Below are 13792 nucleotides of genomic sequence, written 5' to 3' on the forward strand. Positions count from 1 at the left end.
TCTCTCACTTCCTGTTGGTCTCAGTCACTCTTTCATTCTTAATTTTTTCCCATTAATCACTGTAATAAATCTCATGACTGGTTGTAAACGTGAGAAATGCAGCAGAAATTAAAAGCTGACGTGCACAAGGTGAGAACCACAAGAAGTTTGGAAGCTTTAGAGCAACAGAGAGAAAATCCTGAGAATGGAGAAGAGTCAACAGAACGGAAGGTCAAAAGGTCAGGAACGAAACAAAAGGGTCAGGAAAGAGCGACGCAGGAATGTCTGCTTCCTCATCAAACACACACACACACACACACACACACACACACACACTACACATGCACACATTCAAACACACTCACACACGTGCACACACATACACAAACACGCACACATATATACATACAAAAATGATGCTTTGTCTCAGCTCCCTGTGCCACACTGCAACACACACAATAAAACACATAGTGAATATATAATAAAATTATAGTGTAAAATAATAAATATAAATATATGTTCAGAAAACACAGTGTGCAGGAACTGAGTCTGGACTGAAAGAGAAATAAATCTTTAGCTTTTCATTGAAAAGATTCTCTTGTTTAGAAGTTTTCATCTTTCACATCACTTCATCAGACAGGAACAGGAGTGTCTGGGAGGTGAATCGACTCTTATAGAGGATCTGAATCACTATAAAGTGACTCGTGGCTGCCGGATATGCGTCCCCAGTTCGAGCTGCGCATGCGTGCAAATAACATCGTGTTTCATGTGCAGTAAAAAGCGAAAAAAAGATAAACATATTATTAACCCGATTCTTAACGAATTTTAATCATCTTTGTTTTTTCCACTAAAATTTTAAAAGAGATCAGAACCAGAAGCGTTTAGTTTTATTATTCCCTTAGTGTATTCTAAACATCTCCAGCTTCAGGTTGATTCATTACTGGAGTGTTTTTGATGATGATGATGATGATGATGATGGAGTGTGTGCAGATGTTTGTTATTAACATGACTCCTGTCCTCTTGTAAAATGTTTATTTTTTGTTTGTTTTTAGTGGATCATCTGAGAGACCAAGCACTTCCTGTTCTCCCTTATAGCAGTGATACACAGTTATTCCTTTACCAGTCTCTCTCTCTCTCTCTCTCTCTCTCTCTCTCGCTCTCTCTCTCTCGCTCTCTCTTATAGCACACACTATTGCTCCTTTTTATTTGTGGGTCCAAGTCAAATAACCAAGTGTGAGAGTCCAGGTGAATTAGAGTCTAGATGTGTGTAACTCCACACACACACACACACGCAGGGTCTTTTGTTCTCGAAAAAAGGAACGTGATCTTAAGAAAGACGAAGCTGAAAATTGTTCATGTTGGGAAACTTTGCAGCCTGTTACAGATCACAGAGCACCGACACCTGAAATCTTACATAAACGTCTCCTTACAGGAAAATTCACCAATAAATAGCAGGAAGTGATTTTTATGTTTGTATTCTTTCTCGTCCTTGTTGGACAGAAGACTGTTTTGTTATGTGTGTTTGTAGTCTGTGTTTGTAATGACCATGTAAAAACCTTCATTTCCAAACACAAAAAACGCTTTAAATCATGCGAAATGTGTTGGCGCATGCGCACTGGATTTTATCGCACCCAAACCGTTTGATTTTCCGTCTCTACCCGATCTGCGTCTGTCTGTACTGCGCATGCGCGAGGTAGCCACACTCGCTACTGGAGTCTGCACGTAGCTGGATATATGACTCGCTTAGTGTGGCACGCGCTCAATGGCTACTGGCTACTTCAAAATAAAAGTCACACACACGCGCGCTCTATTTGAAAATGTATTTATTTGGATATAAATTCTACTGCATCAATGATACATTAAGTAAACCAAGTCATATATAAATGAATTGTTTTTAGAAAAAACTGGCCAAAATATAAAAAATGAGATACACACAAAAACAAACAAACATAAAAAGCCCTCAATGAATAAATGCAAACATTATGAATTTCAAATGGAAGTGAATCGAGTTTCTCAGAACCCCAGATGTGGATCAAAGATTCATTATACAGCTGCATGTCGAACATAAAGAATAAGAATAAGAATAGAGAAGGTTAGAACGTTTGGAGGAGGTTAGTCTTTCTTTATGTGAATAAATTGCCCTCTAACAGCACTAAAAGCCAAACGAACGCAACTCAGAAGTGTATATTTCATTAAATCTGTATTATTCACTATTAAGTGCAACACCATTAAATCATTAATACACCACTGATGGAAAATATGGCAAAATTAGAACTAATGTTTCTGTCCAAAAGTCTTCTGAATAATTAAAGATAAAAAGAATGATCTAGTTCTGGTTCAAATTGAAAAACGAATCTAAACGTAGTTTAATCTAAAACTTCACAATGCAGGGACAGAAAACAGAGTCATAATCCAGGAGCCGAGTCACGATTTAGTGCGAGGTCAGATGTGTGTATGTGAGTCCAGGAGGAGGTCTGGACGAGCGGGTGTGAGGGCGTGGTGCACCTGGGGAGGAGATGCCACCTGGGTGCACGGTGGATACAGTGTTCTCCAGATGATTTTAAGGATTATGTCATTATTCGTCATATCATATATAGATATATAGATCATCAGATATATCACTGGGGGGATGTGGGGCATGAAATTCTGCGACAGAATTTAATCAAAGCATCAGTGTGTGTGTGTGTGTGTGTGTGTGTGTGTGTGTGTGTGTGTGTGTGTGTGTGTGTGTGTGTAAGCTGATAAAATCAAAGGACAGCTGATCTTGGTCTGTTTTCATGCTTCACTAAGCCTCACTGTACACAAATGCTGAACAATCTTGTGGATTATTATGGATTATGAATAATTTTTAGATGAATAAACTCATATTTTGGTCCGAGGCTACAAAACAAATCTGTAGAAACTGACAGGTTTAAACAAAAACCAAAAGTAATTTAAATAAATAAATAAATAAATAAATGATGCTAATTCTGTTTTGATGATTATAATCTTTAGTCAGTGTGCTGCATTGACCTTTTATTCTTTGCTTTTGTTAAGTGAATGATTTGTATTTGTGTTCGTCGGTGTAAAATTTATGCTGGTATTATTTAAACCTTACAGACATAAAAATAAAGTGTAAAGAAAAGGCCACCTTTCTTCTTTATATCTTGTGCACGAATCCACATGTGAAGCTCCGGTATCTCCTGTAGATTGATATTCCAGTTGAAACATTTCTTTGAAACATTATTCAGAATGATTTGTTGTGACATGATGTAAATATGATACAAATGTAAATATATAATTATATGGTGTCATCAGTTCAGCTGTCCTTCATTCCTTCATTAAAGCCTTTTCCCTGGAAATAAAGAGGAGATTTGATGAGTCTGTGGAAACAGTGAATTCAATCATAAAGTCTAAATTGTTTCTAAGAAAAACAAAGGCATTGTTTACCAGAGACACATGATCCTCTCCTGAGTCCACTCCATTCTGGGATCAGCGCAGATGTTTCTCTTGTCTTTGGTCTGAAATCTGCAGAAACAACAAACAACATCACTTTAAATCAACATTCAATTTAATTCTAATAATTTCACCAGCACAGATATTTTCAGGGTCAGTGGCCCAAACCAAAAAAAAGCTACTAAATGGGAGCTTATTAATACAAAGGATCCAGTCGTTACAGATATTCAATTAAAAGAGAAGACGGAACACTGACGTTATTATAATAAATATACTTCATTACAAGAATTCCAGTGTGACAAACTGCTAAATTTTCTATATAATGTTTTTACCTGTTTGCAATGTTGAACTGCGTTTCGCAGCCTCCCTTCACTCTTTCTCTCTCTGTCTTCTTTTTGTGAAGGCATTGCTTTTTGTATTTTTTGTTTTCAAAATCAGCCAATATGATGTTGTTTATAGATCTGATTGGGTTGGTGAGAGGTCCACCTTCAGCCCCCCCGTGCACGCCCCTGAATTTCACCTCATTACAATTCACCTTAATTAACACAATTAACTTCACTTCACTTTACTTTAATTAACTTCGCTTCACATCGAACACCTTCAGTTCATTCACTTTTAATGCTGAACAATTTCACTGCAAAACTAAATGTTGCATTCATTTATGGAGTTAATGGAGAAACCAGGAGAACCTTTGGAGGAACATATTCTCATCTAATTTAGAGCTGAACATATGAATGGTGTAGAGAAGATAATCAGTGCACATGGACTCACACCACAGCTCTGATGTCACAGGTTCCGGTTAGTTCCTGGATGTAGTAATTGGTTAATCGTCCGCAGCGGACCGGTCTCCGTGTGTAGGACATGCAGCAGCGTGCTGTGCAGGGTTTACACACACACACACACACACACACACACACACACACACACACACACACACACACACACACAAACCTTTACATCACATTCCTTATTTCGGTCCCTTGATCACCCCCAGATTGCTCTTATCAGTAAAACCGCAGGACATCCAAATAATACACACAAATATTTTTCACAAATATCTGTACTTTCTACTTCCTACATTTTAAAAACAGACTCGTTACTTGTCAATATTTCTCGTTATACCGTTTACAGCTCATCAACATGTGTCTTCTCATTGTGCAGCTTTTAAAATCCACTGGTGGATCATCTCCTGTCTCTCTCTCTCACACACACACACACACACACACACACACACACACACACACACACACACACACTCCACAGACTAATTTCTGAAGCTCACAGTGAGCAGGCAGAAGGCAGTAAGAAGTCTGGGATTAATGTGGATGAGACAGAGGGAGTCAGTGATGAGAACATGACTGAGAACAGAGACATTCCTGATCATCATCATCTTTTCTCTGCTTGTGTTCTTGTTGGATGTTTATCATGCCCAAACGAAAGTTAATTCTTGGAGAGGTTTTCCATGTGATCTACGATGCCTGTGGTGCCTTTTCTGATCAGGGAAGAATCACACAGCACACAGCATGGAGCAAATGTTCTTCTTCAGTCTAATTCAGATAACAGATGAGTATAGACACACTGGAAAAGACCTGAGCTTAAACTGTTCCTGGTTGGATAAGAAGACATAATAATCAGAGATGTGTGAGTCCAGATAAAGACTTTCTCTGTACCTCACATACTCACATCGTAAAGATCCTAAAGACACTGAACAGATAACATAGGAGTGTAATGAACCAGTGTGAGGTCCATCTTAACACTAACAGTTCTATATGGTGGATCTTCAGCCTGGAGACATTCTTTAGAAAACAAAATGTTTTATTCGTTTTTGTATTAATATCAATTAAGGCTGTCAAAATGCAAATTCAGTTTAACAGCACTGGTTTTATTAACGTGTGCATTTCTGTTTGAACATTTAATCAAAAATATAAAAGAGGCGAAATTAAAACCTTCAGCGCAACACGCATTCATTATTGACGTCCTTTCTTTATTTAGATATATTAAATAAATAAATAAATAAACTCCACCGGAAAATAATTTTAAATCAGTAAACATTTGTTTACTGTTGTCTCAAATCAGCACCAAAAATCCGGCATGACGAACAAATCCGACAATTAACTGTTGCTGCTTTGTGAATTCTTCTAGACATTATGTCACTTTAATAAAATAGTGTTTTTACATTTTTTTAATGAAATTTGTTCGTGAAAACAGTTTAACATTCAGTCCCGCTGCAGAATCCCGCAGGGTATAAAATAATCCACAACTTGCTGTTAGTAAGGTTTCAAATGTGAATCCGTGAATTTTCTGAACCGCAAATGATCAGGGCTTCACTGTACACTATAATAACAACAAAACGCTAAGCTTGTGTAAAATAAAGCAAACAGACAGGGGTCACTCTCTGCTGTCTCTGTCATCTCTCTTCACAGACACAAATAAAGCACCTTGAATCTCACAGACATAATAAATAAATATACATATAGACAAGTCGACTTTTCAAAAACAAAGTACTATAATACAACGAATACAATTATCTGATTCTGTAATCTGTACACAGGTAGTCGTCGACCTACGACCATGATTGGGACTGACAGACTGGTTGTAACAGGATTTGGTCGTAAGTAGAGTAGGCTGTATGTACAGTAATGTGAAATGATGCCGGAAGCTGGTAAAAAAATAACGTACGCTGCCGCTAGCGATTGTGGTCGTAAAGTCGAATTGTCGTAAGTTGCATAGGTCGTAAGTCAAAGACTAGCTGTAAAGTTATAAGAGATACACTTTTTCCGGTATCACCTCATTAACCGTCCGTGTGGAAACATAGCAAAGGTTCCATTTGGTCATGATTAAAGTCATTTAAAATGCCACAATTACTTTAAAACGTTTAGAAGAATATTTGTTCTTCATGCTCTATGTTGAGTTTGGTTTCACTAATAATAAACATACATTTGCATAAAGCACATGTGTCAAACTCAAGGCCTGCGGGCCACATCTGGCCCGATGTACAATTATATCCGGGCCGTGAGATAATTTAATAAAGATTTATTATTATTGTTATTGTTATATTGTAATGTTATTAATGTCCCGGCGATATGAAGTGCTGATAAACACAAACTACAGATCCCATAATGCATCGCTTCAGCTGCCTTACCGAACACTAGACCACCTGAGAACATTCCAGCATCAATCAAGTCGAGCTTCTGTTAATGTATTTAACTCTATTGTACAGTTATTGTGAAACAGCGCCTCACAGTGGTGAAGAGAAAAGTTGACTCTGAGTAGATGTTTACTGACACTGGCGGTAAACACGTGTGTGTTATTAGTGGAGTGAATGTGACTGTAATTAAGGAATTGAATCTGAGACGGAACTACGAGACAAAACACCAGGAGAAGCTGAAGAACCTGAATGCAGAGCAGAAGATACAGAAAGTAGAAGAGTTAAAGAAGAATCTCACATTTCAGCAGATGTTTTTCACCAGAGAACAATCCCAAAGTGAAGCTGGAGTGAAAACAGAGGAGAAATCAGAGTCTCATCAGCAGGTTATTTACTGAGGGAGAGTTTCTGAAGAGCTGCATGATGAAGCTCTGAGATGTCTGGTGTTTCACAGGAGAATTTTTTATAGAGAGCAAAATATTTTAAGTTATTTAAAGTTTAAGATTATTTTATAAAATGGCATCAGAGCAAAGAAATCTGATTGTTTTGATTTGTTGTGATTTTAACGTTTACTTAAAAGCACAATTTTTATTGATTTGTTCAGGATTTTCGCAGCATGTTCATATTTCTAACGTGTATAATTTGGACAGGAGATATTTTAATGAAGAGCAAAATATTTAAAGTTTAAGTTTATTTATTCTGGAATAATATTCCTGTCTGTTTTTATCCATATTTATGTTAAAAAAAACATAGTTTTAGTGTGTTCAGTAAATGTTTCTCCTGTTCTGCAGGTGACCTCAAGTGTGCTTTGAGTTTTGGCCCCATGTGCGATTGAGTTTAACACCACTGGCATAAAGCATCAATATTTATCCATGTCCATGTTGATTAAAGTATTAAACAATCAGAGAGAATTAATTTAAGGTGCATTTAGAACAGATTAAGTTGTGATTAATCAGCATTAAATGTTTGAGTTGATTGACAGCCTTAATACTAACATGAGGTGAGGTTCATTTAAGACAAATATTTACTTAAGTACATACGTGTGCACTTTTGCCACCTCTGATACACACACACACACAAACACACACACACACACACACACACACACACACACACACACACACACACACACACACACACACATGCACAGGTTCGATCTGAGTGAGGAATCGTACGTGAGCAAGATTTTTGGTTGCCATTTGTAGAGTTAAAATTTTGGCTGAAATGATTTCGCTTCATTCAAGGAAATAAAATGTCTAAATGCCAGTCAACACACACACACACACACACACACACACACACACACACACACACACACAGTTGTTATATATGTATATATTTGATTATATTATATAATAGTGATTATGGAACTCACCTGTCTCTGTGTCCATGATGAAGGCACCAAGGATGAGGAGGAACAGAAAGGTTCTAAATGAAATGTTAATCACAGCCATGGTGTTGTGTAAAGTCTTTTCTTTTCTTTTCTCTTTCTTCTCTAAACCGGTTAACCGAGCAGACAGACAGAGAGAGAGAGAGAGTGTGTGTGTGTGTGTGTGTGGCTGTAGGTGTGTGTAAAGTTATTGTTAAAAAGGTGCAACTATTCTTCCATAACCTTCTCACATGCATGCAATAGATGGCATTTGTTTGCATTTCTACACCAATACACTTAAACTTAAAATCAGATAAAACGATAAAAGATGTATTTCCTCATTCCTCCTGCAGTTATCTGCTCCTCGGTTATCTCACTGTGATGAGAGATGAGATGCTCAGAATTTTATTTTATTTTAAAAATAAAAACGTGAACTTGCTGGGCAAATTCACGTGTTATTATCACGTCAACTCAATAATAAATTAACGTCTACAACTATTTTATTGCGCATTAACGTCGTTTTTTTATTTATTTATTTGTAATTATTTTTAAAAAAGTCTTTTGCTCACTGGCTCTGAAGACACATACAGACAAACCATGGGTGGCATCTTGATCCGTACTGGCTCGAGATGAATATCATCACGCGTCTCAATGACCGTAAGACTGCTGCAGCGCTCACAGGAACCAGAAAAGAAAAGAACTGGAGGATAAAAAAACATGGAGAAAGGAACGGAACTTTTTCATGGACGTTTTCATTTTAAACTTTTTCCAACAGGCCTGTTTGTTGCAGAGAAACCAGTGGAAGAAAAAACATCAGAGCCACAAAAAAAAACAAAAAAAAAATCTGAAAGTCTGAATCTGAACAGAAGGAAGAAAGTTGAGAAACGTGTTGAGAAACGTGTTGAGAAACGTGTTGAGAAACGTGTGCGTCGATACAGAACAGAGCCCACCATCAGTCCAGAGTGCTGGTCCACACATGCAGGCTGGACATCACACAGAAGATCTTTACTGTGTAAAGGAAACACTGTTGTTAAAAGTCTTTGCTTTACATGTTATTGCACTTTCTTTCATTTAACAGAACAAAAATAAAAGTGAATAAAAGTGCGCTTTACACTACAGTGGAATTCATCATTTGATTTTGCATATAACAATGTGATTAATCACAGGGAAATCATGTAAATTGTTGCCCAGCCCTAACGTTTTTATTCCAGCCTTTTTATGTGTCATGTGTCTCAGTCATATACAGAGTGAGAAAATTACCGCATGTAGTTTATGCCAACAAAATGCTGGAGCTCTGATTTATCTGCATGAAATCAGTGAATATACTGAACATCAGCATGGCTGGGACGGGGCACAGTAGGACACACAGGGAAATGTTTTTTTAATGACCAACATTAACTGTTCCATAGAATAAAATAATAATAAAAAAAAAGTCAAACTTAAAAGGTCAAGATTACAATAAAACATTGGAATAAAATTAAATTCACAGTAGAACAGCACACTACAGCAGTCTTCCCAATCAAATCTTATTCTTTCAGCTTCTCCCATTAGGGGGCGCCACAGCGGATCATCCGTCTCCATCCCCCCTGTCCTCTACATCTGCCTCTTTTACACCAACTACCTGCATGTCTTCCCTCACCACATCCATAAACCTCCTCCTTGGTCTTCTTCTTTTCCTCCTTCCTGGTGTCTCCATCCTCAGCATTCTCCTACTGATATACCCCATGTCCCTCCTCTGCACATGTCCAAACCATCTCAATCTCACCTCCCTCACCTTGTCTCCAAAACGTCCAACATTTACTTCCTTCACAAAACATTATTTTTTACATCCACATTTTTATTTGTTTATTGTTTACAGAGTCACACGGCACTTAGAGACAAATTGAAAAATGAACCACATCCATAAAATCAGTATTGTTTATTGTTTTAAATATTTATAATTTTTTTTAAAGTACATATTTGTGTTTGTATAAAACACTATACAAGGTATATGAAACACACTCTCTGAGTAATAAAGTACACAGCTCCCACAGGGACCCAAAAAGACAATAGAGAAGCACATCTTTAAGATGATTACGTTTTAATCCTAAATCTGAAGCGAGTTTGTAGAAGGTGCTGAACTGGAGCTCATCCTGAGTTCAGTGTTTCCGGTTTCCCGAATACTGCAGCCTTCTTCCTAAACAAGAAAACAAACAGATGTTCTGTTATTGAAGTTTTTCTCCAGTGAAATCGTTGACTTGCTTTCACATGGCTGATAAACCTGAGTTTCTCACCGTAGGCATGTGACCCTGTTCTGAGTCCATCTCATCTTCGGATCGGCGCAAATGTATTTTCCGTTTCGGGTCTCGAATCTGCAGATTATACAGGAGTGTGTAAGTAATGACATTATCACACTGTTGCAGCAACACCATGGTTACACACTGGTACTGCCACAGTGTTACTACAGTCGATCTACTGTGGTATTTCATGGGACCCCTGGTAACAGTGATACTACAATAAAAGTAAAACTCCTCGTCATACATCGTGTAAATACTGTTTAATCATTAACAGTCAGTGTTCTGATCGAAACTCACATTATAGCTCTGATGTCACAGTTTCCAGTGATTTCCTGGATGGAGTATCCTTTTATCCGACCACAGCGAACAGAAAATGCAGTGTAGGACAGGCAGCATCGTGCTATGAGACCAGGCGAGACGAGAAAAGATGAGACGAGACGTTTGTGGTTAATGATTATTAAAGTAGATCATTAGGATGTGATAAAGTCATTGTCATATCTCATGTCCTTCTGTGACATTCATGCGGATTTAAACATATCACACACACACACACACACACACACACACACACACACACACACACACATAATAAATAAATAATATATTTACTATAATATATTATATATAATAATAATAATCTATTTGTGCAGTGAAAAGCGTCCCAGTTTGTGTGTCCTGTTTAATAATTAACTGTGCACCTGCAGAGTGTACAGTACACACACTACAACACACACTACTACAACACACACTTCGTCTTCTTCATAACGATCAACACCAGAAATAACGGCGTGTAACTTTTCTCCTGCACAAGCAGAGACGCAGTGAAGTTTAGAGGAAAAATAATCAAAAACCTTCTGGAAAAGAATAAAAAATTCAACATGACTGTAAAGCGTAACTCACTTTAGGAACGGATTGTGCAAGGTTGTGCTGCTGTGTGTGTTTTGTTATAAATCTTACCTGTTTCTGTGTCTGTGATGAAGGCACTGAGGATGAGGATGAACAGAAATGTCTTGCACATTGCCATGATGTTAAATCCGTCTTTTTACTCTCTTTCTGTGGCTTTTCATCAAGTTTTATACTTTTCTTCAGGGACTTTCCCACATGGATATCATTGGTGCATTTTTTTTTTATGTGTGTGTGTGTGTGTGTGTGTGTGTGTGTGTGTGTGTGTGTGTGTGTGTGTGTGTGTGTGTGCGCATGTGTGCGCGCGTGTGTGTGTGTGTGTGTGTGTGTGTGTGTGTGTGTGTGTGTGTGCGTGTGCATGCAATCACAAGCTGGGTCAAACTTTCTGCATTCCTCCTCTTATCTAAACACCTCTTTTCAACTCAAATATGAGTATAAAAGTCATGTGTGTGTGTGTGTGTGTGTGTGTGTGTGTGTGTGTGTGTGTGTGTGTAAATATACTATTTGGTTTTGTGAAGAAGGTTTGGGGACACACGACCGTAAAGGTCAGGTATTGGTGTGGGTGAGGTGGTGACGCCGGGGGTGCAGTCAATATAAAGGTGAACATTAAGGTTCAGGAGGGTGAAGAATCAGAGCTCTATAGCAGGAGATCTTTCACCCCAACCCATACAAAGCAGATCTTAATGAAGCTGGTTTTGTGCACACGTCACTGTCATGCTGAGTAAAGCAAAAGTTTATACAACTGCATCCAAAAACATTATATACAACAATGTGCCTTAAACGGTTTGGGTGAACTGACTGGTAAAGACACACGTGACTGGAAAAGTCCACCATGTGTCCCAGTACTTTTGATCTTGTTATGTGCGTGTGTGTGTGTGTGTGTGTGTGTGTGTGTGTGTGTGTGTTTACTGCATTATTTTTTTTATTTTTTTTATAAAACTACACACACTGTACTGAAATGTGTATTCTACCAACAACAGCAATAAAAAATTCGTTACACTTAATAATTATACACTAATAAGTTTCATTTGTTAAAATGAAACTTACTCAAATTTCTTCGTACAGACACAGAGTGTCTTCCTCATACGGCACACACACCTGTCTGAGAATTAGTTCTCATCTGTCAGCACCAGACTAACGAATTCTGGCTGTTTATTTTGGCACTTTTTACACACTTTAACCTTATCTACACTTTTAAACCGCTGCAGGCTGGATTTTAATGGTATTTTTTACAATCGTTATTACGTCCTGTAGCTGACTTTCAACTCAATTCAACTCAATTCAACTCAATTCGTGTTTATTTGTGTTGCGTTTTTAACAGTGAACATCGTCTCAGAGCAGCTTCACACAGATCATGTGGTGATATAAATTAAGATGTTCTTTATAAGTGTGATGAAGGAAAAACTCCCTGAGATGCAGAAGGAAGAAACCTTGAGAGGAACCAGACTCAAGAGGGAACCTCTTCCTCATCTGGGTGCCACCGAATGTCCATTTATTACAGATAAACGATGTTGAGGTGCAGTGATGGAGATCAGAGCAAACTGTAGTCCTGAGTCAGTGTAGCAGACTGTTGATATTAACTACAGTCCAAATCCTCAAAGCTCCTGATCTTACTCCAGAATTTCATGGAACCCTAAGGTGTTGATGAGAAACATCACCAGCTGCACAGAGTCGCCTCCAAACGAAGGGAACATCATCCAGAGGCAGACCAGGACGAAGTGGGAAGATCCCCAGAGGGAAGTGGAGCAGGAACAGGGATCACTGGTACCTCAGGAGCATGTTTATCTCACCCGAGAGAGAGAGAGAGAGAGAGAGAGAGAGAGAGAGAGAGAGAGAGAGAGAGAGAGAGAGAGAGAGAAGAGGGTGACAGGAAGAGAAGGATATGGATTATTAAGTCTTTTGATTGTTGTATGAAAGTTAATGTCACTGTGCAGTTTGGACTCTGGTAAGATTCACTCTGGCAGCAGAACTAAAAGGGAGAAGCAGAAGGAAACACAGACATGAGGATCTCTGGGATAAGAGACGACCCACCACACCACCATCAACAAACCTGAGTGAACGTGTGAGAGTGAGGAGACGACAGCATCCAAATATTCCAGTTCACCAAACACTCCATATCCATGATCCCTCCAGATCTGCACCTTTACCTCACAAACACCTACTGACTAAAGACTCCACTAAATAAATATGTGTTCAGCCTCGACTTGAACACTGAGACTGTGTCTGAGTCCCGAACACTGATTGGAAGGTTGTTCCATAACTGTGGGGTTTATAAGAGAAACATCTGCCCCCTGCTGGAGTCTTCATTATTTGAGGTACCAACAAATAGCCTGCACCTTTTGATCTAAGTAGGTGTGGAGGATCATCCTGGTACAGAAGTTCACTCAGATACTGCTGCGTGAGAGCGTTAAGTGCTTTATACGTCAGTAGTAGTATTTTATAATCAGTGTGAGATGTAATTGGGAGCAGTGTAGATGATTAAAACAGGGCTGATGGGATCATATTTTCTAGATCTAGTGAGGACTCTTGCTGCTGCATTCTGAACTAACTGAAGCTTATTTCTGCACTTACTCCAACACCCAGACAGTAAAGCGTTACAGTAGTCTAATCTAGATGTTACAAAAACATCTACTAGTTTTTCTGCATCCTGTAACGACATCATATTTCTAATTTTAGCAATATTTC

General features: G+C 38.3%; 2 protein-coding genes and 1 long non-coding RNA gene across 4 annotated transcripts in view; 1 reads left to right on the plus strand and 2 right to left on the minus strand.

Moving 5' to 3' along the window:
• Positions 1 to 13792, plus strand: part of LOC310719689 — a 154481-nt gene that overhangs the window by 39666 nt on the left and 101023 nt on the right. The gene's annotated exons all lie outside the window — the stretch shown is intronic.
• On the minus strand, positions 1786 to 8203 carry LOC310719685 (C-C motif chemokine 4-like). Its single transcript, XM_083529647.1, has 4 exons — positions 7935 to 8203; positions 4186 to 4288; positions 3409 to 3486; positions 1786 to 3313 (listed from the first exon to the last, which is right to left on the minus strand). Exons 1-4 carry the CDS (start codon positions 8011 to 8013, stop codon positions 3289 to 3291), a joined length of 285 nt encoding a protein of 94 aa, XP_083385773.1. The 5' UTR covers positions 8014 to 8203; the 3' UTR covers positions 1786 to 3288.
• On the minus strand, positions 8799 to 11427 carry LOC310719684 (monocyte chemotactic protein 1B-like). Of its 2 annotated transcripts, XR_014531552.1 has the most exons (5): positions 11162 to 11427; positions 10502 to 10604; positions 10202 to 10279; positions 10006 to 10104; positions 8799 to 8936 (listed from the first exon to the last, which is right to left on the minus strand). XR_014531552.1 is itself a non-coding variant. In XM_083529646.1 (4 exons), the coding sequence occupies exons 1-4, from the start codon at positions 11226 to 11228 to the stop codon at positions 10056 to 10058; spliced, it is 297 nt and encodes a 98-aa protein (XP_083385772.1). In that variant the 5' UTR covers positions 11229 to 11426; the 3' UTR covers positions 9293 to 10055. The 2 variants fall into 2 exon arrangements, 1 of the variants encoding a protein (XP_083385772.1); XM_083529646.1 differs by lacking the exon at positions 8799 to 8936 and having other exon boundaries at positions 9293 to 10104; positions 11162 to 11426.

Source organism: Silurus aristotelis (assembly GCF_946808225.1).
Source record: "Silurus aristotelis genome assembly, chromosome: 25".
NCBI classification, from domain to species: domain Eukaryota; kingdom Metazoa; phylum Chordata; class Actinopteri; order Siluriformes; family Siluridae; genus Silurus; species Silurus aristotelis.

What these genes read in the sequence shown, in the direction of transcription:
- LOC310719684 (XM_083529646.1), bottom strand. Translation starts at nt 11,228, where the DNA reads ATGGCAATGTGCAAGACATTTCTGTTCATCCTCATCCTCAGTGCCTTC. An exon ending in CATCACAGACACAGAAACAG is followed by an intron (nt 10,605 to 11,161) that starts GTAAGATTTATA and finishes CTGGTCTCATAG; the next exon opens with CACGATGCTGCCTGTCCTAC. An exon ending in AACAGGGTCACATGCCTACG is followed by an intron (nt 10,105 to 10,201) that starts GTGAGAAACTCA and finishes TTTCTTGTTTAG; the next exon opens with GAAGAAGGCTGCAGTATTCG.
- LOC310719685 (XM_083529647.1), bottom strand. Translation starts at nt 8,013, where the DNA reads ATGGCTGTGATTAACATTTCATTTAGAACCTTTCTGTTCCTCCTCATC. An exon ending in CATCATGGACACAGAGACAG is followed by an intron (nt 4,289 to 7,934) that starts GTGAGTTCCATA and finishes AACCCTGCACAG; the next exon opens with CACGCTGCTGCATGTCCTAC. An exon ending in TGTGACATCAGAGCTGTGGT is followed by an intron (nt 3,487 to 4,185) that starts GTGAGTCCATGT and finishes TTGTTTCTGCAG; the next exon opens with ATTTCAGACCAAAGACAAGA.